The sequence below is a fragment of the Paralichthys olivaceus genome, chromosome 7 (genome assembly GCF_024713975.1).
Source record: "Paralichthys olivaceus isolate ysfri-2021 chromosome 7, ASM2471397v2, whole genome shotgun sequence".
NCBI classification, from domain to species: Eukaryota; Metazoa; Chordata; class Actinopteri; order Pleuronectiformes; family Paralichthyidae; genus Paralichthys; species Paralichthys olivaceus.
In genome coordinates this window covers 24,144,043-24,170,544 of record NC_091099.1, presented here as the reverse complement: position 1 = coordinate 24,170,544, position 26,502 = coordinate 24,144,043, and the positions used below count along the sequence as shown (strand labels likewise).

The 26,502-nt window shown below is 42.0% G+C and overlaps 1 protein-coding gene across 1 annotated transcript in view; it reads left to right on the top strand.

Moving 5' to 3' along the window:
* Window positions 1-26,502, top strand: part of met (MET proto-oncogene, receptor tyrosine kinase) — a 73,937-nt gene that overhangs the window by 35,020 nt on the left and 12,415 nt on the right. Inside the window, exons 7-15 of the mRNA XM_020079462.2 lie at window positions 330-444; window positions 1,172-1,308; window positions 2,299-2,463; window positions 2,791-2,890; window positions 13,970-14,179; window positions 17,889-18,038; window positions 23,039-23,192; window positions 24,241-24,375; window positions 25,845-26,105. Of these exons, the coding sequence (XP_019935021.2) occupies window positions 330-444; window positions 1,172-1,308; window positions 2,299-2,463; window positions 2,791-2,890; window positions 13,970-14,179; window positions 17,889-18,038; window positions 23,039-23,192; window positions 24,241-24,375; window positions 25,845-26,105 (1,427 nt within the window). The remainder of the gene's footprint in view (window positions 1-329; window positions 445-1,171; window positions 1,309-2,298; window positions 2,464-2,790; window positions 2,891-13,969; window positions 14,180-17,888; window positions 18,039-23,038; window positions 23,193-24,240; window positions 24,376-25,844; window positions 26,106-26,502) is intronic.

The following is a 26,502-nucleotide window of genomic DNA, read 5'->3' as shown; positions in this document are numbered from 1 at the left end:
CCCCCTCCCTCCCATTACTTCTCCAGCAGCGTGCCACATTCAACACATGACTCTTCTAACTGAAAAATTGCTGGGAAAAAATCGCTGCATCCAGACTTTCCACTTTCCCAAAAACCACTGAGGCCATGTCCCATTCAAAAAGGCCCTTTTGCTACAAACAACCTTGTCATAAATTAGGGAGAAAAAAAACACAATCCCACATGAAGATCGCCTCGTGCATTTCTGCCGGGCAGTGGATGATCATTGAATTAGGGTAAATGCTGGGTGGTTGTTGCAGGGTATAATGCCTGGTTTGTATGTCATTTTGAGGGGGTGTGCTTCTCGTTTAGGTGGACTGAGATGCAGTGTTACCCAGTGTTCAGTGGGAACTTCACCCCGTCAGGACACACAGTGAAGGTCAGCACCGGCAACAAGGTAGCCAAGATGGAAGGCTTCACCTTTGTGGTAAGAAATGGGTTTTCCCTTCGTTTTGGTTGCACTCTGTGAAAAAATATTGATTGAGCTACTAATTCCACAAACATCTTCACACTTAGCATGTCCATTACAGCAGTAGTCGGTTACTGGGTCAAACTGTCAAAATCACCACAAAGCTTTGCATATTCAGTTTTATCTTATGAAAAACACTGACTGTATATCCTAATGGCAGGTTAACCAGGTAGGATGAACGTAAAGTTTTCTAACTTCACTCTGCACCATCGTCTGTTCATAAAAAAACTCTACACACAACGTCCAGCAAACAAACAATGAAAAAGTGACGATATATTGTAGAACTTTTTTAGGAGGACTCACTAATGACCAGGAATAATTCTGAGGTAGCTTTGGAGCATTAACACAGGACAAGAGAACAGAAAGGTTTAAAACAGGCACTGCACTATTATTTTTTTGACACAAGGGGAATTTCATAAATGTTATATCTTGACATGTCTGACAAACAATATAGGACATATATTTTAACATGAAAGATAAATCTTTTGCCACATCCAAGCATGATTTCTTGATAAGTTTATGTTTAAGCGCTGTTTTTAAAAGTCACTTAATAAGTTCTATTTCAAACTTTTGTATAATTTTAACAGAGATTTTTCCTTCGAACAAACTAAACGATGTAAGGGAAACACTAGAATCTTAACATCAGACTGAGATAGTCAAAGTGTGCGGTGGTCTGTGCATCCAGGACCCGGTGATCCATGAAATCTTCCCAACGTTTGGGCCGAAGTCCGGAAACACCATGCTGACCATCAGAGGAGCTTTCCTCGACACTGGAAACAAACAAGCGGTGACTGTTGGGAAAAGCGCGTGTAAAATCCAGAGGTCAGTTCGCATCAGTCTTCATTTATCTCTCTTCATCTTTAGCCCTGCCAAAATCTGGTTTATGTCTGCAATATGAATGCATTCAATCTGTATTCACTCCTGGGCCAGACTCTGCAGTACACACAGGTTTTTATTGGCTCAGGCTCAGCAGCAGTGATGCAAACGTAGCACCCAGGGCAACGTGCTAATTTCTTCTTCTTTATTTTGGCTGTGTACATTCTGATGCTGCACCTTTTCTGGTGCCATATTATTACATGGATTGAACTTCAGGCGTTGGCATGTTAATAGCAAGGACTATTTGTGTACTTATTGTTTTGTACATCTTGGGAACAGCAATAATTGTTCTTCCAGTGTAGCAAAGTGCAACATTGGTTAGAAGGCGAGGGGAAAGAGCTTTGTTTGTGTCGTTGAACTTGAATCATAGGGGATAAAAACAGAAAGACAAACTCCTCTATTGGCAATGGACAAGATAAGAATCTCTATTTTTCTTGCTTCTCCTGGAAATGTCTCTTCTCTTTCATTTTTGTCCCTTTTGTTTTTCCTCAATTTGTAATTTTCGGAAATGCTCTTCAGATAATGTTTGCGCACATGACTGATTTTCTTGACATCGGTTTTTCTTTCTTTTTGGCTTTCTGTAGAATTTGGCGAGCTTGTGCTGTTTTAGTTGTTTTTTGTTTTTTTTTCATTACACAGTGACAAATTTCCTCTGACATTACTGTGATTTTATAGATAATGTTTTTGCATGCGAGCCTGAAAAATTGGTAAAGGTCAAATATTTTTCTTTCACTCAGTCATCTCCTCTAATTTTTCTCTCCTTTCCTTCTTCCGTCCCTTTTCCTGCTCAAGCTTGACTTATTAGGACTAATGTGAGAGAAATGCATGAATGGGGGCTTGGACAATGGACCCCACTGTACACTCTAACACAATATGTCCTCTGTGTTGACTCACTCTCCTTGACCTCCGACCCTCACTCTAACCTCCCACCACCAGCCTGTCGTCTACCATGCTGACCTGCAAAACGTCCCCGCATGCTGTTCCATCCGATCAACCCGTGAAGCTGACAGTGGACTCAGTGGAGGTCCACGCCCCTGTGATGTTCACCTACAACCAAGACCCCATCATCAACAGCATCCAGCCGTCTCGCTCCTTCGTCAGGTTAGATCTCTTCTCTGCTCCTCAGTCCAAATTCAGGGGGGGAGCTACAGGAATGGTTTGGCAGTCACTCCTTGTCAGCTCAACTTATCTTTCCACACCTAAAAGGAAGCACAGTGTATGAGCGAGAAAGTGTGGGTGCATTAGAGTTAGAATATCAGCGGATGGTCAAGACAGATTAATGCTCCACTGTTAAAGTAGGAGAGAACAAGTGGGAGGTGAGGAGAGGCTAAACTGCTAACGCTAACAGCAGATCACTCCCAGTGGGAATCTAACAAGACTCCTGTCTCATGGTAATACTAATACCCTTTTTCATCCCCCTCACTGTAGCGGAGGCTGCACAGTGTCAGCTCACGGCTTCTTCCTCCAGTCTGGCCTCCAGCCCCAGATGGTCCTCACCACTGGTCAGGACGCTGAGGTCTTCCATGTGGTGCGTACAACATCTTAGATCATATAATTTGAATAGCACAGTTATACGAGTTATATAATATATATTATTATAAGGTGTCGAATAAAACTCTCTCTAAAACCTATTTTAAAATGACCTCTTATAACTTGTTGGTTTTCTTAGCATGTATGTAGAAAGGAGGACATTGCGGAGATGGCTTTCTTCTCTCTTGCATCTCTTTAGGTCACCTGTTCAAACACCACATCAGCGTCATCAATAAAACCATTGTTTTAATTGTTGTGGTTATGCCATGGAAATGTAAACATGAAGGTGCCAAATCAAAAACCGGTTCCTGCTCTAGCTCCTGGGTTTAAATCCTCCTTATACCAATTAGTCATATCACATGCCGACTGTCACATGCATGGTATTGTCATTATACAGAGTTACGCCTCCAGAACCCATTTAGAAGCAAAAAACTATATAGCGAGGGAATGGAAAATCTTCAGTCTGAGGCGTAGGATCCAGCTGTCACGTCTGACTCACACACTGAACAGCAGAGCGAAGCCTTAAGGATGCTCTGGCTCTCCTCACCATCGTCAGACTTTATTCTACTTATTGCAGGGTGTTCTACATATGGATGCCTAAAGCACATTGTATCGCTGCCTTAGACTGGCTGGCCTTGGTTACGACAGCCCAGAGGTGTTATCCAACTCTGACGCACAGCAGGCTTTCACCACGCTGTCTGCAGGCATTTCATAACGTCTACAACCGATGTAGATCAATTATACGAACCTGACAATGTGTTAAATACATTTAAAATGTCATCCAAGTCGTAAAAAAGAGGGATTTTCAAGGTTTAAATGGTGCTACTGTCTGATGCTATTGGCTTTTGGACCTGGACAGATGATACCATTAACTAAATGGTATTTTCTGAACAGGACAGTCATAGATGTGCAAACTGTTCATCTCTCGCCACCTGTCTTTTCACATTCCACTCAAACAGCATCATCGGGATGCTCTCCTTGTCAGTTCTATTTAGCTGCTTTCAGACTTATACACTGAACTTCCCCGGATTTTTTCCTACCAAGAATTCCTGATTAAGTCTGAATGAGCCTAAGTGAGAATACAGCAGGATTACTTCTGGAGATTCACTGCAAGTGATTGATTGGGTGTGTGTTGACATTTCTAACATGCAATGGACGTGCAATACAAGTTAAAGACACTGGCGTAGATTTCAACTTGGAAAGGTCTGGCCAACGTTGGTGTTGATGTGCTCTAAACAAAGATATGTGATCTCTGCAGCAGAATTGACACATTATGTCCTGCCTCCTACACGACACCCCTCATCAGAACGCTGCAGAGATTTTCCTGTTTTTGTAAACGCATCTGACCGGAGAATCTCTGGTTCCATTGTTCGTATGCGGAAGGCAAACTCCAGAAAATGTCTAAACCCTATTGTCGAGACATTATCCAGAGTTCATGTCTGAGAGGAGAGTTTGGCTTTCATTGAGTTTTTAAAATTCTTATTTCTATAATACCAGGGAATCAAGCTGGCAGAATTTTTAAGGCTTCAAAACCTCTCTCATTCTTTCATATTTCTTAAAAATGACACTGATTTTGAGATGTTCACACAATTAAATTTCTTTTGAAATGAGATTAAAATATCAATAATCTGGAAAATGTTTAAGTGAGTGTGACAAAACTTACTTTTAAAGATTTATGGTGATAGATGGAGATTTCCTAAGAAGATGGAGATTTATGCGACACTTCACCATGTCTGTTTTTTGGAACATTTTTAACTGTAGTACTTCATGGGAAAATCTGTAATTCATAACACAGACCTAATATTCAGTAACAGAAAACAATATTCCAGATATCTCTTTGGCCAGTGCAGCCTGACTAAAGTTTTCATGTTGCAGCCAGGAAAGAGTAACCACTGTCTTAAGCAACAATACTGGCGACCCAGAAATGACCCAGCATGGTGTCCCTCTCTTTCCTGGAACGCAGTGACCCTCTGATCTGCTCCGATAGTGGACTTGGATCACAGCTAGGATTTCATCACAGTTGCTGAAATGATACCTTTAAAAAAAGAGAGAGAGTAGGGGCACCTCTACTTATCTATCAAACTAAACAAGATTTCCCATGTAAAGAAGTGATTTAATCTCTGAAACTGAAAACATGAGCCAGCAGGTACATTTTGTGAAGCAAGTCAACAATCATTTATATCAATGTGGTGAAATTGTTTCGGCTCAGATTTCATAATATGGACATGGTTTGATGATTTTTAACAACTTGCGCCTCATCAGAAAGACTTGTATTCTTAAGAGTAAATACTCTGTCAGAGCAAAGGTGACATGTTTTTAGTGAATCATAAACAAACATCCCTTTTAGAGTGTGTGTGTATGTGTCTGTGTGTGTGTTTGCCTCAGGGAGGCGGCTAGAGGACAAGCAGTGCTTTGTTATCCTGTTGTGAGTGATATGGAACACACACTCATGAAGTAAGACTTCCATCTCAAATTTTATTGACAAAATAGTCCTCTTCTCCAATTTGTCTTCCCTTGATGGTCTCTCTCACACACACACACATGGACGAACATGAACACACACATGAATACACACACACACACACACTCCCTGTGGTGTCTCGTCTTTCAGTTTCCCTTTCCCTGGTCATTGACCTGTGTTCAGGTCAGGGGTTGATGAGTCTCTGGGGAGCTCGGGCTTCTTTGCACAGAAATAGCGTGAACAGGCACAGCTCTGAAATCAGACTTGTGATTCTGTTTGGGATACACCTGAAGATCTGGATGTGTACCTGCCCCCCCCCCCCCCCCCCCCCCCCCCCCCTCAGAAGTCGTTATCAAAGAAATCTTTGACCCCTCTCAACTGCTGTGGAGCAGTTATAGGGACAACAGTAGGCACTTGTTGCTGCAGCCGGAGGTTTCCACATGTGAGTACGTTCCTCTGCATGAGGTGAAGCGATTTGTTTGGTCTGTTCCCTCTGGATGAGTTAGAGAGATGTGATCAGTTAATAGAATGTATGGCTGTCGGATGAACGTCAGTTTGTTTAAGCCAAACTTTGCCCTGATACTATATTATTACAATCTATAACCGGTCAGAGAGTTATGGTGAAAAACAAAATCTCGTTTTTATGATTAACACTTTATTTGGTCTTTAAACAATAGTAGAAAAATAGATGAAAAACTTAAACAATACAATAAGAAAAAAAGAATATATATATTTGTACACACACATAAATACACATAAAATAAAAATACATCAGAATAAAACAGTAAATAAAATATAGTTGTTTAAATAGTTGTTTAAAAAAATAACAATGTCAGTGAAGGGGTTCAGGGCCATAGCAGTATAGAGCATATGTGATGTATCACGAATACAGGTTAATTGTATTTAAAAGGGCTGTTACCTGTTTGTGAGAGGTTTCAACCAAATGAAAAAACTCTATCTTCCTGCAGAGAGAGAGCAAGAGAGAGAGAGCGCATGGAGCGAGCAGCCTGTATAAAATAAGGCTATCATTACTAATGATTTAGGATGGGATCATGCCCCATAGGGCCCCAGCTGTCGCCTGTTAAATTCTTTCCAGTAAACGGGATGAGTATGCCTCCGCCTGGGAAGGGACAATATAAGTGTCTTATTGTCTTAACCCTTCAAAATAGAGGCAAGGATCTGTTGCAGATAGACGTCCCAGAGGTGTCCGTTGCCAGCGCAAAGGCACTCTGGGTAATTTGAGTCTACCATGCCAACACAGCAGCGTTCATGAACCTAAATGTTAGCCTTGCATTCAGTTTAGTCAGTCGAAGCCATAGCAGCCTGATGATCAGTTCAGTTCAGTTGGTGAAATCTGTTCCCCCATGCAGTCGGACAAAGAATCTCTGAGACCTGAGAGAGACCTGCTGAAAGTCAACAGCCAAGGCTCAGGGGTCTCGGCTGGAGCCAGAGCATTAAAAAAAAAAGGAAAAAACACCCACTGTTGACTTGATATCTGCCTCTCAGATCTCCACTAAAGCCTGGTCTCAGCCAATCTCAACTTTCCCACAAACATGAAAGAGATTTTTTTTTTACGATCCGTCGTGAAAAGCTGGTATGGTCACACAAGCCGAAGAGGGCAGCACGTATACAAAAAAACACAGCAAAAAAGGTGAAGAAATTCACAAACCCCTGCAGAGACTTCTTTATACTAGAGTTGCTTCATGGGAGCTGCACTATCTCATGCGGTTTGGTTAACTAGCGACTTCTTCACTGTAGCCAGGCACCTGTCGCCTGCATTCACAAATTGGCTTGTTCGGTGTCGGACTCCTCTTCCTAACTCATCCCAGTGGGCCAAATCCCTCCAGCTGACACCTGAATCCCTCTTGAACCCTCTTTCCTTTCCCATGCCCCCCACACACACAGCTGGAGGGTACATCTGAGGAGGGGGGAGTGAGTGAAAGTGAACGTTTTCCTCCATGTCAGCGGGCTAGGTGCATCAAAGCTCTAACTGCTTCCTGTAGAGCTGATCATCGGCCAACAAGACTTTGGCTCTGTAGTAGACTTGTGTCAATGTGTTTTAAATATATCAATGTGAAAAAGGGAAGTTGCCATAAAAGAAGTCAGCCAAGTGTTGTCGTGCCAACAGTTGAAACATCTACTTATTTTGACCTCAGCAGAGAACTGTTAAGCCGTGCATTGCCATTTAGAATCAAAGCATACGGGGGCCGAGACTTGACAGGAATGCGAAGCCACAACACAATAGAGTCACAATGGAGGCGAGCGACAATGAATGTTGACAATGAAATGAGCAGAGTTACTTACTGTGGTCAAGTGAGCCGATGCTTGTCAATTTAAGGTATTATGGTACTTTTGAGCTTTTTCCTCTTTGGTTACTCCAAGCACCTTGTCAATGGGAAATTGACAAGCCTCCTATTTTAAACGGCGACTGGCTTGTCCAGGTTTTCACAGACTAAGGCTCACTTCGGTCAATCAAGTCATATTTCATGACCACGGTAAGCAACTCTGCACGTTTCACTGTTAACATCAACAACATGTATACTGTTGTGCTTGTGTTGACAGCTTTTGCGATGTGCTGCTACATTTATGTTTTCTGTTAATGCACCTGTGTGGGATGTCCTGGCCACTGTAAAAAAAGTTTTTTTGATAGGATGTCGGCACAGATGAAAACAAGTATGGAGCATACACACTCTGCACTCTGCAGATTGCATTTAAGGAGGGAGCAAGATGCAAAATACGTCTGATGCCAAAAACAACAAGATGATAGGCAACACACAGATTGGCCTTAAGTCCAAATAAATGATAACACAGCACAGCGTGGTAGGAAACAGTGGAAAACTCTACTAGCATAAATCACTCTAGATTTGACAAGCGTTTCTGTATGTGGGAGCTCCGTTATGACTTTTCTTTTTCGCAGGCTGTTACACTAATGATACTTCAGGGACGGCGGAGGTTTTCTGGGTCGCTGGTTCTCTCATCACCCCGCAGTAAGACTTTTTCGGCCCGCTCTCTGCCAGCTTTTTGAGCGATTGTATTTACAGCTGCTCCCAACCGACCGCCCTTCACCTCCTCTCGCCTAAATGCGAGGAGACATCAGCTGAACAATGAAACTGACTGAGGTTTCCACTAATTCACAGGATATTTTTCCTTTCGCTGCACCCCTGGGAGACAGGGCGGGGGGGGGGGGGGTGGTCCTACAGTCCTTTTCTACCCAGTAACTTTGGGTGCTCAGATGAGAGGAGGTTAATTGGATTGTTGTTGTAAGGCAACCTCATGCTGGCCTCACACGCAGCCATGCACACACCTTGTTCATTTGGGTTCATGTCTGAAAGCACTTGTTCAGGCATTTGCTACTACAGCTCTCTAGGGAGTCAGATTGGGAAGTTGATCAGGAACACTTACACAGAGCTGCTGCTACTGAAAGGCAGGGAGTCAGATATCAGTCTAAATGTTGGAAGTCACATTTCAACCATTTTGTCAAACTGGTTTTGTTATTTTTGACTCAGCAATGACCTGGCACCCAAGTTTGACCCAAGGATGAAATGATTACATTAGGTGGTTAAAGATCAAGGCAGATGTGACCTCACAACACATTTTTCTTGTGAACATAATCTCTCAGCAACATTTCCAGAGGATCCCTTTGAATTTGGTACATGTTGATTTGGACTGACAAATGAACTGATTCTAATTTGTCAAAACTCTAGTTTCATTTTATTACATTGCTAATTTAACAATGATCACAGTTTAATTTGGGGGAATATGTGTGGGTGTTTAAAGTGAGAAACACAAATTTATGTTCAAATGTAAAATTAAAATAGGTTTTCAGGCTTATTCAGTCATCTAAAACAGTATCTATTTAACATCCTCGGAAGTTAATGGCACAGCTAATAACAGCGACAGAGAAAGAAAGTCGTGTTCAAACCAGGTCACTACAACATACTGCACACTGAGGTCATAGAGGTTGAAGAAACGTACACACTCCATATGAAACTTGCATTTGAAATGTGGAACAACTGTGAGCATGTAGCAGCATGAATCTCTGCCTGTCTGACTGCCATCTCTCACTGGATGTCTGCACACCACCTGAAAATTAACCTTGACAAGACCTGAACTACTTTTCCCTCCAGGGAAAGTCCCTCTCACCCGCCACCTGACTATTACCATTGACAACTCCGTGGTAGTCTCCACCCAGACTGCTAGGACACTGGACAGTCAACTCTCCCATACTGCCAACATTAGTGTAACAGCCCGCGTGTGTAGATATATGCTGCACAACATCAGGAGAATATGTCCCCTTCTCATTCAGAAGGTGGCACAGGTTCTGGTCCAGGCTCTGGTCATCTCATGCCTAGACTACTGGCTGGTCTACCCGCTTGTGCTATCTGACCTCTGCAGCTCATCCAGAATGGCAATTGGCAGATGCAGAGCGGAAAATAAAACCCCAAAAAAGGATATATATTTCATTGAAATTATATATGGCACTTATATTGCAGCACTTTGTAGTTTGGCTTTTTGAAGCAAAATGTACTCACTTGATTCTTGTTGTTCTGGGTTTGTTCCCTCATGGTTGATGCACTTATTAAGCTGCTTTGGATAAAAGTCTCAGCTAAATGAAATGAAATGTAATGTAATGTTGTTGACAAGTTATCATGAAAAGTTATACTGTAAAGGCAGCTGAACACTAGAGGATAATTGCGGTGGTGTTAGACCCAATTTGCCTCTTCCGACAATCGTGGGGGCGTTACCAACTGGAGGCCACTTGGTGCCGATTATGGGGGTTTACGAAGTAATTCTAATGCTACCATTTGAGTGGGAGCCTCCCCTATCTTTAATGTTTGAACATGTTTGTACATGTACATATATGATATTTACGATGATCGGCTCTGACAGAAGCCATCAGAGCTAGAGAGAGAGAGAGTGAGCTGACCGTGAAGCATGAGCACGATGTTGCATACTTGTACAGCTGTGACTAAAAACAACAATACATTTCCAACTCACCTCCAGATCGCGCTGCAAGATGAATCCGCCTTCTTAGCCATGACTACGTCCACAATTTTTGGGGGGGGTTTCGCTGCAAAAAAGAACACACAACATCGGTCCTCCACCATGTTTGTTTTTCTCCTAAAGTCACATTTAATCACGCTAGTGTTCCACACCCAGTTCAAAAGGTGGTGGCGGTAATGGGCCGAAAAGTAGTTTGCCAACCAGCATAAAAAGACTGAAAAAGAAGATATTGCAAGTTTTTGTGAGATTTCAAGTCTCTGGAATCACCTCTCTGAAATTGTTTCCTACAAACGTGAATGTGTGTGGTCTGACGTTCTGGCCAAATGGTCCAATTTGTGTGTTCTGAAGATTATAAGATTAAAAATCTATCATTAAGTCTGTGGTCTCCCATGTTTTAAAATCAGTCAAGAGTTGAAAATGCTCTAGTGTGCAGCGACCCTATATCTCAGGTAACTCAGCCACACAATTCAAGGTAGTAGAAAATAAAATGAGTCATGAAGTCGATGATTTGTGTCTACTGATCTTGATAAAAGCCAGCGTGTCCAAAGATTCAAAACCCAATGTGAGGTTGTCACACTTTTAACAGCTTTTGTATCGCTTGTCTAGAATAATTTGATATGCATAGAGAAAAATCCACTATATATAAAACAAATCCTTTTATTTAGGCCTCAGTTGAACCACAGGATTACTGAAAGTATGAATTATGGAGTCTGGACATAAACTATAGAGTGTAAAAACAGTGTTGACAGGCAGACCAGGAAGGATAATATATTGTTTTATAAACTAAACTGTTTCTTTTTCTGCAAAATTATGTCAACTACATTGTTTGTCGTCTTCCCACTAGTGTGTCTATTGATTTCTTGTTTCTGGGAAAGTTGCCCTGGATCAGATCCCATTTGGATGCTGTTCCTTTACAAGTCGACCACGTCAACAGATTTCCTCCCACACTGTTCGTAAAACTATTGATGGTTACTGTTTACTACATTGTGTAAGAGTGGCCGTTTAACAACACTCTTCTGTTGTTGTATTTTAAGTCTGTGTGGCACGTGCATAGAAAAAATGTAGGGGAGATCAAATCAAGATGAGCCACAAATTATATTTTGGCAGATCCCAAACAGTAATTATTGTCAGCTCAAAAGGTCTAATCTTGATTTATCACAACTGTTTCTGCCCAAGTGTCTACATGTCCCACCGTCCAGGTTCAATCACAATGTAGGTAGTTCAATCAAACTAAACAACACAGCAACAAGGAAACTAATTAAACATTACTTAACATTCATGTTAATGTTTTATTAACATGAACATAATGTCAATGATGATAGCTGAGTTTGTGCTGAACCAAAGGACGTCATGCATCTAGTGGTGAATTTGCATGTTGCAGCTGAATACCCCAGCCCCCCCCCCCCCTTCCAAACATGAAAGAGAACCTGTGGTAGCCGTCAGCAGTCATAACAAAACTAAAGGTGTTTAGTTTGTGCAGTTTGGATTGCTGTAGGACCCTCCCCTCATGTAAATGTCAAGTATTTAAATATAAAGGCTCCATTCCAGGATAAAGAACACAACAATGTGTACAATTTAGATGAAACACTAATGGAAACATCACTGGGAATATTTTATATTTAATTTCTGCCAATAGATTTCTTTCACTTAAAACACACTGGACCTTCAAAAGGTGTCCCAAAAATGTTTTAATTCATCTATACGTACCCTAGAGTATTTCAGTTGCCACAAAGTCATCCATATATTTGCCATAATAAAACTGAGCATCCTGCTGATATCCAGCTGCTTTCTACATGTTCATCTGTGACCTCTACCACACTCTTTTCTGCAAGTTCAGTGGTTTTCCAGTTTGCAAAAACTCTTGCTCAGTGGCACCTCAAGATTAACATAAAGTTTATACCTTTGCCATGCAAACCCAGTAGAAGTCAACCTCAGCATATCAATCCTCATTTTGACTATAGTAAACAACGTGATAATACCTCAATAAAAAGGGACTTTATAAAAAGGACTGTTTTCTTTTCTCCAAGCTTTCTGTCTCTCACTTGGGGTCTTAATGAGCACAAAAGCTAAGAGGCCTACCTGGGCTGAATCCAACATGGATAAAGTGCTGTTGTGCCCTCAGGCCACGCGTGTGGAGACAGCAGTGGCTGAAAACAGCCGGTGCCTCGTGTAATGTGTTGACTACAAACGAAGCCACCAATCTGAGGATTAAGGCTGGGCTGCTCTCCAGTGACTGACTAAAAACCTGGAGGGAGCAGTCTTTACTATACATTGTAGGAAAGTTGAAAGGAGCCTTTTTTTGTCTAATGCTATATATATTTGCTTATTTTTTCACACATAATCTTAGTAAAAGGAATAGTAATGAATGTAGGTATTTTAAAAAGCCGCTCATCCCATCTACGTTAAACTTTGCAGGTGTGTTTCTGTAGGCCCAATGAAGTGCAACAGCAAATTTAGACACTTGAGATCATATGTTAAGAACATGAATGCATTTTAAATTAACAGACCAGAAGCCCTGTAGTAGCATGGGCTGGGGCTCATAAAAGTAAATGAAGACATTAATCACAACAATACATTTTCCAGTTCTTGGTTTTGCATACTGAGTTGAACGTCACAAAGCTTTGAGTACATAGAGGAACACCTCTTACTGCAGCAGTGTGTCCAGCATGTCCTTATAGACCAGTCGTCCACCCACTTACTGAAGGTAACTTTTGCTGTTCAAGAAAGCTGCAATACCATAGGCCAAGCAAATGGCCTCTTCCAAACATAGGCCTGTTGAGAATAGTTGCTGCATGAGTAATATAGTAATATAGTGATGGGTTTTTAGAAGACCTGTCTCTGGGTCAGCTCTAGCTGAAAATGTTTGTGCATGTGAAAGTTGCAACCAAAGATTTTAAGCAAAAGCAAGTAGGAAAGATTATGTGATAAACAGATTTTTGCATTTACCGGGCAGTGAGCTTTCAGAGTAAAACTCTGTTTGAAAAGCTATATGCTTCTGGGGGGCAGAGTGGTGCGTTGGTTAATGCTGTCATTGACTGACAAATTTTTTTTCTGGGGTCTTATTGTGTGGAGTTTGCGTGTTCACCTTCTGTCGGTGTGGAATTTCTGGGTACAGCCTCCTCCAACAGTCATGCAGTTTGGGGTTAGGTTAATTGGAGATTCTAAATTGAGTATGAATGTGAGTGTGAAGGGTTGCATGTCTCTATATGATGGCCCTATCATATGGTGATGATCTGTCCAGGGTGTACCACACCACTGACCCAATGTCAGCTAGGGTTAGCTCTAGCTCCCGACAAGAATCGAGGATAAGCAGTGTAAATGGATGGATGCACTATCAATGGGCTCTCATTCCTTTTATTCTGACCAACTGTGCATTTTTCTTCTCTTCCCTGCACACATCAAAACATGTGGAAACATTGTTTGTGATACATAGTTTGGTTCCCTAACACATCACAAAACTGAAAATCAGTAAACAAGTGTTAAAGTAAACCAGTAGGGATTGTGTGCGCTTACAAGTGTGCACTCGTACAAGCCGACTTGGCGTTCTGTTTTTCTAACCTACATATTTTTCTGTTGATTTTGTCTTGGTCCCCAACCACCTGTCTCCTCCAGAGCTGCGTGTATGGTGAGAACAGGACGTCCATCCAGTGCACCACGCCCTCTCTAGCTAAGCTCGCCCTGCAGCCGCCGGTGGTCACCAAGGTGGCGTTCGTCTTGGACGGCTACTCCACGGACCAGTGGGACTTGATCTATGTGGAAGACCCCCTTTTCCAGGGCCCCAAGCTCACCTCCAAAGACAACAAGAGCATAGTGGAGCTCAAGGTGAGTACAGTTGAAAACCTCATGACAGGTAGTTGTTGCCCCGATTTCTCTTTTCACTCACATCAATGTTTGATGCTGCAGAACTAGCAAAGATCAGCTACAGCAGTACTATAAATGTTGCTCAAGGGAATTGCAGCAGGGCAGACACCTGCAGGAACTTTAATTATGCAGTTTAAGGATTTTAAGGGAAGTTAGAAAACTCTTTTTATGTGCTGTAGCAAATTTCAAACGCTTAAGGTTTGCTTCATGGAACAACATGGGCCAGATAAGAGCTGAACCGTATAGTATCTGGAACCAAAGTACCCTGCAGCGCTCTGCAGACCCTTACAAATATGCAAAACTGCTACAGAGTGATGCTCATAGTGTTATATGTATGTAAAGATCCACTGTGTAGGATCAGTCAATCAATAAGATTTCATTTTATAGCCCATATTCACAAATCACAATTTGTTTCATAGGGCTTCAACACGAGTGAGGGAAAACTACCAAAAATAAACAGGGGAGAAACAGCGTAGAAACCTCAGAGAGAGCCACATGTGAGGAATCCCTCCCTGTTCTTTCAGGTACAATGGTGCCATATTATTAGGGCCTTGTAGATGAGGAGGAGAATTTTATTCTAAATTTAACTGGAGGCCAGTGTAGTGAAGCTCATACAGGAGAAATGTGGTCTCTTGTCCTGGTTCTTGTCAGGACACGTGCTGCAGCATTATGGACAACCGTCAGAGTCGTTTACGACTTACTGCTGGAGCCTGATAATAAGGAATAACAATAATCAAGTCTGGATGTGACAAAGGAATGGACAAGTTTTTCTGCATCTTTTTGAGAAAGGACACGTCTGATTTTTGAGATATTATGTAAGTGAAGGAAGGTGGTCCTAGGAATTTGTTTTAAGTGAGAATCAAAGGACAAATTGTGGTACATGTCCTGATGATAATGATAGATTGATTTTATTCAGTAAAGTACTATTAAAGGTAGTAATCTAGTGTTGAGGGGCCTTTTCTGGGGTAAAGAAAACTACAATTCATACAATTTAGATGAAATGAACTAGTGAAAACATCATGAGGATTATTCTACATAAAATTTCTGCCAATAGATCCCTTCACCTAAATCTTACACACTGGACCTTTAATTAGGGGAAGAATTTCATTAAGATACTTTGTAGCAAAGGATCTAAGATACAAGTTGCGGGTTTAGACTATGCAATTCACAGGATTTATCCTTTGAGGTTTTTGTTACCTCAAAATAATTATATTTGGAGCCGGTCCTCTTCTGGTCTATGTTGCACTGCCATGTTTCTGCAGTAGCCCAGTTGTTCTGCTGGTCGTTGCACTTTGCCTCCCAATCCGAACATTCACACGTGCAGCAATCCGCAGTCCAGGTCAAGTTGGGAAGGAAACAATACTGAAAGAAAAACAGGAAGTGGAGTCTGTTTCCCATCGTTTACACCCCCACCCCGACATCCCCATCCCTCCTCCCCTGCTCTGCCTCTCTGTGTATTCTCTCTCTTGACTTGTATTGTTCTGGCTACCAGGGTCAAAGCTCTTGACATATTAATGCTGCTTTTCAAACAAGCCACCACAGTCCCAAGAGTCTGTTTTAAGAACACAATGAAATACATATTTCTCCTCTTTTCTTTCTTTCTTTACTTTGTCGACTGCAGCTCGATGGTTTATGGCAGCTGTGCCTCTCACTGGGGATCTATTTTTTTCCCTCCTTCTTCTTCTTTCTCTCCTTTCCCAGACATGACCTTGGTTCTAATGCTAAATCCACCAAACTAACCTCTATCCCCCCTTCATATCCTCCCCCCAGCCCCGACAAACCCCCAGTTTTTATCCATGGGGGGATGGTACCAGGCATCGCACCAAACCAGGCCACAATTAATGGCATCTGATAACCCTGCTCTGCTCTGGCCTCGACTAAAGGGCAAAATGCTGGGTTCATTGAGCCCCACCTGATAACTGCAGGCCCAAAATGACTGTCAATAGCAGAGAAACAAAGGTTCAATTATCTCTGACTGACATATTCACACAAGGAACAACCAAGCTATTGACTGTGGCTTGTGGCCAAATTCTTATCGCTGCTGATCAATTAATGCTGAGCGTGAGAAACGCCTCACTTCATTATCATGGTAACCTTCTTTTTAGATTGACTGGTTTTGCTGTCAAGACTTTGTATAACTTTAATAACTAGTCTGTGTATTTTGTACAGCGTTGTCACACCCACAGTCTGGACACGCAGTGCAAGGATTGTGTTGTAGGATCCCATTAGCGTGTTTGTGTGAGGTTTAATTGCAAGCAAGAGGGAGACTTAGTGCGTTTGTCTTGCTGCGTTTGTAGATTGCCAACGTATTGTATGTGTGTGTGTGAGCGCGTGTGTGTGCGTGCGTGTGTGTCACTGGGGGAGAGAGAGTGTGAAGGAACAGGTGCGTGCCTCTACTCTGTGTCAAATTGGAAAATCCCAAGCTGTCACGCAAGGAATGTGATCATTCTCGATATTACCTCCTGCTGCAAGTGTGTTAATGTGTGTGTGTGTGTGTGTGAGAGAGAGAGAGAGAGAGTGAAAGAAACAAAAATAAGTGAGAAGAGAAAGAGGGTGATCGAGCGGGTCTCAGAGTTAATGGAGCAGACTGCGTTGTTCTTCCACAGATTCCCGACAAACTACACACACTCACTAACAGTTACACACACACACACACTCAGTGATGAGGACAATAGCTGTGTGTGTTTCCTGTCAGACCTCTTTGTTGTTCGTCTCACTGAGAGTCACAAGAACTCAGCACCGACAAGTTCACTTTACACTCGCTGTTCTCCAGTCACCATGAATCATGATGAACTCCACCGAGAACAGAGACTTCACCTTCAACCTGATTCACTTCACTGAGGATACGTCTGCACCAGATTTGAAGCAAAAATCAAAAGCCAGACTTAAATGTTACACTTTGTTAGCATGCAGGGAGAAAATTATGACATTTCAGCTGTTGCATGGTAGTCCAACTGTTATCTGGTGATGTGCAAATACTTCTTTAATCAGGCACTCTACTTTTTGAAGGTCGCATAATTGAAACTTCATATTCAGTAACTAGAATTGCACTTATTGAAATCAGTCCCCTAAATGTGCCAGATAGTTTCCCATCAATATCCATTTATTTTTAATTATTCTCTAAAATTATTGGAAAAGGCCCTGATCCGGATTATGACACTGTTTTTCCTTGTGTTGTGTTCACCAACAGGTTTCGTGGAAACTTAAACGATGATGATGGAAAAAAGAAACCATTCAAATTCCTGTATTAAATGCAGATTACCATGGTCACGGCCAGAGCTTTGACACTTTGAAGCCCTTCTATAGGTCACTATCACAGTCACAGTTTATTGAGTGTGCACCAAAAAATCTGTGTGACAACAGACTTTCATTTGTTCAATGAGATGTTTTGTTAAGCATTCTTAAATAGTTTCTAAACCTTTTACCATGTGAGAGCAATGCCCTTTGACCTTTAACAGTAATCGCTCCCTGCATAGCTGGTATTTTGCAGCTACTGCGTTGATCTCACGTCATGTTTCTTGTTTCTCTCTCTCTCTCAACCTGTTTCCTCTTCCTTTTCCTCTCCTCTTCCCTTTTGCTGTATTTCCCACAAACTTCCTGCCTCTTCCTCCCCTTATTCTCTCCACCTCACCTTCTCTCTCTCTTTCCTCCCACATTTCCTCCAATGCAGGGTGATCGGATGGACAGGGAGGCGATGAAGTGTCAGGTCCTGACTGTTTCCAATCACAGCTGTGAGACTCTGACTCTGGTGGGAAACACTCTGGAGTGCACCGTTCCCACCGAGCTGCAGAGCGCCACTGCAAAAGAGCTGCAGGTGGAGGTGAGGCACACAGATGTTGCAGTCAGAGGAAAACACATCTCGTTCTTCAGCAGCACATTGTGGGCAGTTTTCAAACCTTTCAGGCCTTTTATTTTCTAGTTTCTAGTTAACATGCACTTTGACACATTCGCATGAACATATTCACACGTACACATGACACAGCCATACAGAGAGGTTCAGAGACAGGTGTGCAGCTCAGCACACATACTGTGCACCGCCTCTTCAACAGTTGGTCAACAAAGCACTTTCTTTAATTATGACTGCCTTGTTGTCTGAAGTGACACCCAGGTCACCACACTTTTACATCCACCCACTCACACACACACACACACACACACACACACACACACACTCCTTACTCCTCTCAATAGACACCTTGTTCAGGCTCTGTATGTTGACAGGAGAGGCGCGTCAGAGTGTTTGAAGTGGTGTTTGGGTGACAGTGCAGGGTGTGTGTATGTTTGTGTGTGTGCGTGTCTTTCTTTAGGTATGAAGGCCAATTCTGGTTCAATACCATCATTGTAGGGACAAATTTGGATGTGAGGACATGCAGGCTGGTGCTCACAGATTAAAAGGGTTGTTTGAGGGTTAAGATTTAGGCTCAATGCCATTTCACCTCTTCTCCCTACCCCTTAGTCCTACTCCTGCTTTTTGTCCTGAGCATTTCCTTTGATTCAGCTGCATAAGCATAGATGTTATATGGATATTATTGGTTTGTCAATTTAGTAACTGCAAGTAGTAGCATTGGCTAATTTAAAGGTACAGTGTGTACCTTTAATACCTGTACCTGTGATATCGACATCATGGCATCGACATGAAGCAAGATTCGCTCTCCACTATAATTAGGCTCCTCCTACAGGTGTGATACGAAATTCCCTGTTGTAAACGAGTGTATACAAGTCTGAGCTTCCCCATGTACACTGCTCCACACAATGACATAAGCAGGAGAACCTCCAGTTCTATACAAAAATTATGATTTTGAAGCTGTTATTTTTAGGTATTAAAACTACCTAGTGCTGTTTTAAAATTTTGTTCCCCACAACTTTATGCAAAAGAAGTCAGTCAGAACTCAGTTTTCTTTTTTCATGTTCTTGAAACAAGAACAAGTGTGGAAAAAAATCTGCCAACATGCCGGCATCGATCTAACCCTCATCCAATAGAAATGAGATCGGTTTAAGCCAGTGCAGACATCTGCGTCACCCTGTCTCTTACTCACTATTTCATAAAAAGTACTTGAATGCTCAATAAAAGGTCAGGGGCGCTGGCAGCAGATTTAACACCTATAACCCCAGTTCTGTGACCACAAATATGAGCCAGGATAGAAGAGAGGTTTGAATGCTCTGTATCACACATATACAGAAGAGATCCATTAAGCCGCAGCTAATACATTTATATGAAAATTCCCCTTTGTTTATAATAAGGGGCTCATAGAAGGGATTTCAGCAATAAAAGGTTTCAAATTACATCACAGCACCTGCTCCTGAGGAGGGAGAGGCCTGTCTGCCACACAGAAATAACAAAACAGTGATGATAGACAGGCAAAGGATGTTCGAACTTTAGTTAATATCTTTAAATTTCTCTTTATGTATTTTCTCTTAAATGATGCACAGGTTGATAATTAACAATTAATAAAACAAAGTGTCGACAAACTTTGTTGTGTGAGCTCTCAGAGGACAGCGACAGGATCATTCTGCCTCATTGAACTCCTCATCATGTGCTCTGGGAAGTTCACGGAAAGCAGCACATTCCTTCAGCGTTCCAGATCATTGGCAGGAAACTTCAATAACTCTCCTGCTCTAATGCAGTCCCCTTATAAAAAACAGTAAATACATCTCAGGGAGAATTTATTATGCAGTGTGTCGAGTGAAGGGTCTTACCATCCAGCTGTCTCGTCGCTTGAATAAAAGTCAAGCATCCTGAGTCGTGAGAAGAGGAAAAATGTCACAAACCCAACACACAACATGTCTGCAAGTTAATGTGAAAGACATTTGAATAGAGACAGATCTGTTGAAGATGAACTCCTGTATGACGTGTGTGAGGGCCACTTAAAGGGACTAAAATCAGTGATAAAAAGAATATTATATATAATGTACAATAATAAAGTCGTAATATTAAGGGGTTAGGGTTAGTTTTAATAAAATAAGGTCATAGTTTTAGGCCATGTGTCATTTTTGCGGGGGGAATATAGGAAAAGCTGATCAGGCATTAATTTTCTTGCTTTAAAATAAGGAATGTGGAGCTTCTTGCTAAGTTATAGTTTAGTATGTATCATAATTCTTTATGTTTTGGCTCATCAGCACCACATCATCATAAGTATCAGCACTTTGGAAATAAACTGTGAATCCTAAAAAAAAGAACCACGCAGACTTCAGGAAATTGCCTCTTTTGTGGAAGAGGAAGGGATTTCATCTTCTCTCAAGAATCACTGAGATTGGCTCAAGCTGTTGGCTCCAGAGGAGTGGAACTGCAGTGAGCAGGAGTTCTCCCTTACCCCCGAAAAAATGATATTTTGACTTTTTCTTCTTAGATTATAACTTTATTCTCCTTGTGTTACTACATGTTCTTCTCAATTCTCATAATATCCCAGCATTCTTCTCAGATGGCTCTAATACTGCAGTGACATTCATCAGACTAGATGATGATATCAGTCATTACATTCACTTAAAGACTGGGTTACTAGAAATGTGAAGCAGTTTCCTCCGCTGATGTACAACTATGACCCTGTGAGGTCACTGTGAGCTGTGATTACAGGTGCAACAATGCAGTAAATACTTTATTCTGTCCTATTGTTATCAACCTTAGGCCAAAAAAGGTTTAACCACATGTAGGGTTGCAAAGGAATACTATTATAGATCAAATATATTTACCCCATAATATTTTCAAAACTTACTTGACTTTAGTCCTCGGGCTCAAACGTGTGGCTTCAATAGTCTTGAAATCAGATGTGCATGTGATGGAGGAATGCACAGTGCATGTAGGGGGTGTGGCCTCAATAGCCCTGCAGTAAGCAGTGTGCTGTGTGCATGTGATTGAGGAGTGTATGTGAAGTAAATCTGGTTGCTTTAGCCAAGATTATGCTACAATATATTTTCCACAACTATATTTAAGTTCCCTGTTGAGGGCCAACCTCCAATTTTGTAAATTTCCGATTTATTCCCGTTAATTCCCATAGAAAGTTTCCAACTTTGAAAATTCCTGGAATTTTGCAACCCTAACCACATGTTTCTGGCTCTGTTTGGTTTATTTTCATTATTTCCTCGAGATGACGATGATGCCAACACGTACAAATCTAAACCGCATATCAACACATCCCCAGCAGCTAAATTACATCTGACAGCATGATATATGTCAGTGAACATCAACAGTGAATAACAGGGTTTGTTGTCAGAGAGAAGCGAGGGTTTCAGGAGAAACTATTTCAGACAGATAGTTATACAGAGATACGAACATCATTGAAGAGGTACAACATCCTATTCATACTTTAGAATGTGACTACAAGACTGTTCATGAGCAGACCGATCATCCTACACTGACTATTGACAAGATACAATCCTCAGCGACCCATCATTTCCTCAAGTCCTGGCTCAGTGTCAAAGCAATGTCAGGAGACATTACTTGGAAATGTATGTAGTTAAACTGAAGTAGATCTATTTGAGGCGCATTAAGGGAAAGCAATGTCTGTAGATGAAATGAGGAAGTGATCATTGAACATCACACATTTGTTATATGCACTGGTTAATATCCTATACATAGCTGATTTTCATTTGTTTCTTTTAACAAACAACCATTCAAACACCCTACTGGCTTAGTAGCTTGCATACATATATATATTTATATATGTATATTTACATATATAACCTTTGTGATTCAAGTTAATATCAGATGCTGAGCTTCAGACATCCTCATGTCATCCTTTAAGATAATATCCAGTGGTCGCCTCCTGGCAAAACACACTTGCGCTCCAGACCAGACGATATCAGCCTCATCACTGCTGACTTGTGATCTGCTCTTTAGAAGAAAATCCTTTATCTCTGGCGAGGCTCAGCCAATATCCTTTAGCGCCACTAACCTACACACACACACACTCACACCCACACATAAACACACTCACATTGATATAGCTCCTACCTCCAGACATGCCCACATTGTCAAATTTACACACACACACACACACACACACACACACACACACACACACACACACACACCAACTATCCCATCTGCAGCAGCAGTAAAAAACCTAATTTCCACTAAACCTAATAATGGTAGAAGCAATATCACTGATGTAATCTGCCCCCAGACTGAGGCAACAGACTGATGCGTGTGTGTGTGTGTGTGCGCGCGTGTGCGTGTGCGTGTGTGTGTGTGTGTACTCAAGGCTTTTGTGCATACACCATATGTATGTAATGTATCAGAACATCACTCTTCCCTGAAGAGTACTAAAAAGAAAACAATAGCTCCAGAGTGTTCTGTGATTTATTTTGTGTGCTGTGTTCTGCACAGTTCATCCAGCCAAACACCATTAAGCTGAAAGTGAGCACATTATCTTCCTTTCATTTAAATTCCACTGTGCTGGAGTTTAGAGTTCCCCTTCATAAAGACAACTTCAACTCTACCTTTTTACTCGAGCGTGACATTCTCGTCACATAGAGCAACTCATGTCCAACCCTTACAGTGAAGACAGCTGATCTCATTTTAGCTACCGACTGGTAACATGACTGCTCACTATGCGGGCTGGTAAATGATGACCCGGCCTCTCATCTGTACGTGTCCATATAAAATGATGTATTATGTAATGCTTGATATGTACGTTTATAGTGCATAGACATGGAGTATTGCAGGTGAAATGTACCCAGCTCAGTGTGATCTTCCCAGGCGTGACCTCTGACCTCTCTAAAGGATGTAGGATGGTGTAGTTGTATTCAATTCTTGTTTTTAACATCTACATCGTTCACCCTGTGCCCCTCCACCCCCACCCCTCACCGTTTGACCTTTTTCAGTGGCGTCAGGCGGATTCTATCAGGCACCTGGGCAAGGTGACGCTGGCACAGGAGCAGGACTACACGGGCCTGATCGTGGGCTGTGTCTGCGTCAGCTTGCTGCTGCTGCTGCTGGGGACGCTGCTGATGTGGAGAAGAAACAAACACATCGACGGTAAAAAGCAGTGGTGGGGTCAGAGGGTCAAAGGCCACTTTATGTCTCAGTTTCAATGTTCTATGAAATAAAAGTTGATGTTTTTAGCAGCTATGTTTGTAAAGTATGACATAGTATTAGGGCCACTAAAAGGGGAAAACATAATCTGAGATTTTGAGAATAAGGTCGTAATGTTAAAAAGTTTATGATTTTACAATTGCGAATTATAGACTATATGTCATGTTAGATGTTAGATCAAGATCAGCCTGGTATTAAAATGAGGATTGTGGAGTATCTTTTCAAGTTCAACTAAAGTGTAAATGTCACAAACTACAAAACAGTTTCATTATAATAAGTGTCCGGACTTTGATAATATTTTTCGAGAAACTTTGTCTAATCTGAAGGAAGAACCACACAGACTTGGAGGAAGTTTGGTAGTGGTCCACAGTATATCTGCATGATATCCAAAGGGATTTCATAGTTTCTCAACATTTGTGGGTAATTTCACAACTTTCGTACTATTAGAATTGTATTCTCATAATCCTGTGACTTTCTTCCCAGTTATGACTATTTTCATAATATTAAGATTTTATTCCCAAAATCTCAGATTTTTTCTGATGACCCTTTTTGCCACTGAATGCTAAATATTTAGCAAAAAGCTAGCAGCTGAAAAAGCCAATGTTACAATGTAATGTTTGAAGCTTTAAAGATACAAATTACTTATTATATATAATTAGAGTATTCTCTGCATCTCTGTATTCTACTTAACCTCTATAGAAAGTTAGAGGTAGAAAAGATATGTGTCTCCTGTGCATGTGTATCTGCTGGGTTTTGTTTTGCCTGGTGGGTTTACAGTATGTTTGGGGCGCACTGGTGGAACGCTTTGCCTTTCTTAGTAACTCTCTCTTCTCTCCCCCTACTCTCTATCTTCTATCTCGTCCTTTCTCCCTCACGTCTTTCTTCTCTCCCTTTCTCTCTCACCCTCCCTTCCAAACTCTTCTCATCCATCTCCTGTCTCTGTCGTTCCTTCTTCACTGCTCTTCCTCTTTCCCTCCCTCTCTGTCTCTAGATCTGTCTGAGGTGTGGTATGATGGCCGGGGGCACATCCAGCATCTGGACAGGCTGGCTAACGCAAGGAGCGTCAGCCCCACTAATGAAATGGTCTCCCACGAGTCAGTCGACTATAGAACAACCCTGCTGGAGGGTACGTCAACCACATGAGCCCCTCCCCACCCCCACTTGACATCTTCTTCTCCCCCATCCCACCTCCCTCCCTCACACCTACCTTCTTTGCTCCCTGTGGGGCTGACCACTTTGCTGGCAGCGCATGCCTTATATGTTCTTAACTAACTTATTTTATTTATATTTTGGATCAACTCATAAGCTGCTTTCAGACATACACTGAGCTCCGCAGATCCTCCATAGAAAGTCAGGAGAAGTCAATGTTAACGAAGCTGGATTCAGCTGGATTCACCGTGAGGTGGGGTTGATGATGCTTCTAACAAGCAGCACATGCAAAAATTAAAGAACTAAAAGAAATCAAATATCTCTGGGTAACTGGTTACTTCCTGTCTCTGTCTGCTGCAACCGGCTGCTCCACCTCTCACCTGAATATTGCGGAGGATTTGTTGCTGTTGTGAATGTGCAGAGAACCTTCCGCTGCGTTGTGCATGTGTGAAAGGCAAACTGCGGGTAAACTCCGTGTCCAATCATCCAGATTTCACCTGCAGGTCATTTCTGAAAACAGCTACAGTAAAAAAAATTCCTTGATCTGCCCCCTGATCTCTATCGGTACCAAAAATGAATGGGTTCTTCCCTGATCCATACCACATGACCCTTCCACCAGGTTTCTGGTAATGTGTTGTTTTCATGTCATCTTTAGCTTAAATACAAACAAAAGGACAGGGGTCAAAATATACTTATTTGTGATTTGGTTCATTCTCATAAAAATACAGTAGTGGAGCCGTGGAACCGTGTATGTAAGAAATTATAGAAGTTTACTTAGATGATTTAAAATAAATTTAGGTAATAATGGGTAGTGTTTTGCATTTATGTCAGCTTTTAATTCAGACTCATCGAAACTTCTTCACACGTCTTTGAGGTGATGAGCCTCTGTATTTAATTGTTTTATTTCCTGTTATACTGTATTTTATGTCCTTTTCACGTGTGTAGTCTGTGTTTTCATCACAAGTGAGCTGACAAATCTTTAGGCCAATTTCCTTACTGCCGCCCGGTGTAATCTGAGTCACCTGCGGGGGGGATAAGATCATCGTGGGCAACACAATTTTCTTTCTGCTTGACAGCGACTTGAAAGACCTAAAATCTGAGAAGGTTTCTAATGAGTTGTTGCTTGTCCTTAGGGGGACTCACCATCAGGAGCTGAAGGTCCATGTCTCAGTTTGCCATTTATTTTCTCGTCTGGCTTTTGTTCTGGCTCGAATTTGGATCATTTTGCTTATAGTTCCTTTTTATGCGTATTCCTTTTTCCACTAACGGCATCAGAGGAGAAATCAGAGACTTTGTTTTTCCAGCTCTGCCCGCCTCCATCGTAGTGTCAAGTTGCTCTCTGCCTTTGTAGCAAGCCCTCTGTGATCGTCTGTAGCAGACCTTGACCTCTGGAGGCCTCGCTGATACAGTCACTGACCTTTGACTCCATCTTCTTTGCTTCTCCAGATCAGGGCACCGACAGGCCAGAGACGTGCAGGGCGGCCCCTCCCATCTATGGAGGCAACGGGGAGCTGCTGTCTCCCAGACTGGGGGCACTGGGTGGAGGGATAGGTATTGGGATGGAGGGCGAGCTGGTGTCGCCCCTGCTGATGGCGCCGGTCCACATAGATCCATCCTGTCTCCACCCAGACCTCCTGAAGGAAGTGCAGCACGTGGTGATCGCCAGAGAGCAGCTGCTGCTTCACCTCAACCAAGTCATTGGCAGAGGTCAGTCCCACAATTCTCTTCACTGGTAGATTAGCTCATTTTTAAAATACTGGGTATCTTTATTGTGATGGAGTATTAGGGCAATGTTGATGAAAAAAATTCTGAGATTAAGAAAAAGTGTTTCTCTCCAACTCAGCTGATGTCTCAGAACCGATACAGTTTAAACGTAGTTTGTTCTTATAAATCATGTTTCTTTCTTAAATTAGTTGCGGGCATTCATTCATAATTCAGCTTGTCCTAATTCTGCTTGCTCTCTTTGTATCATGTTGACAAACACACACACTGACACACACAGTCTCATCGGACACGTGTGTAAACTCAGACTGGATAACAGAATTTAAAAACTAAGACAATTTATGGAGAGCTGGAGGAGATGGCAGGGTTCAGTTTGGCTTAA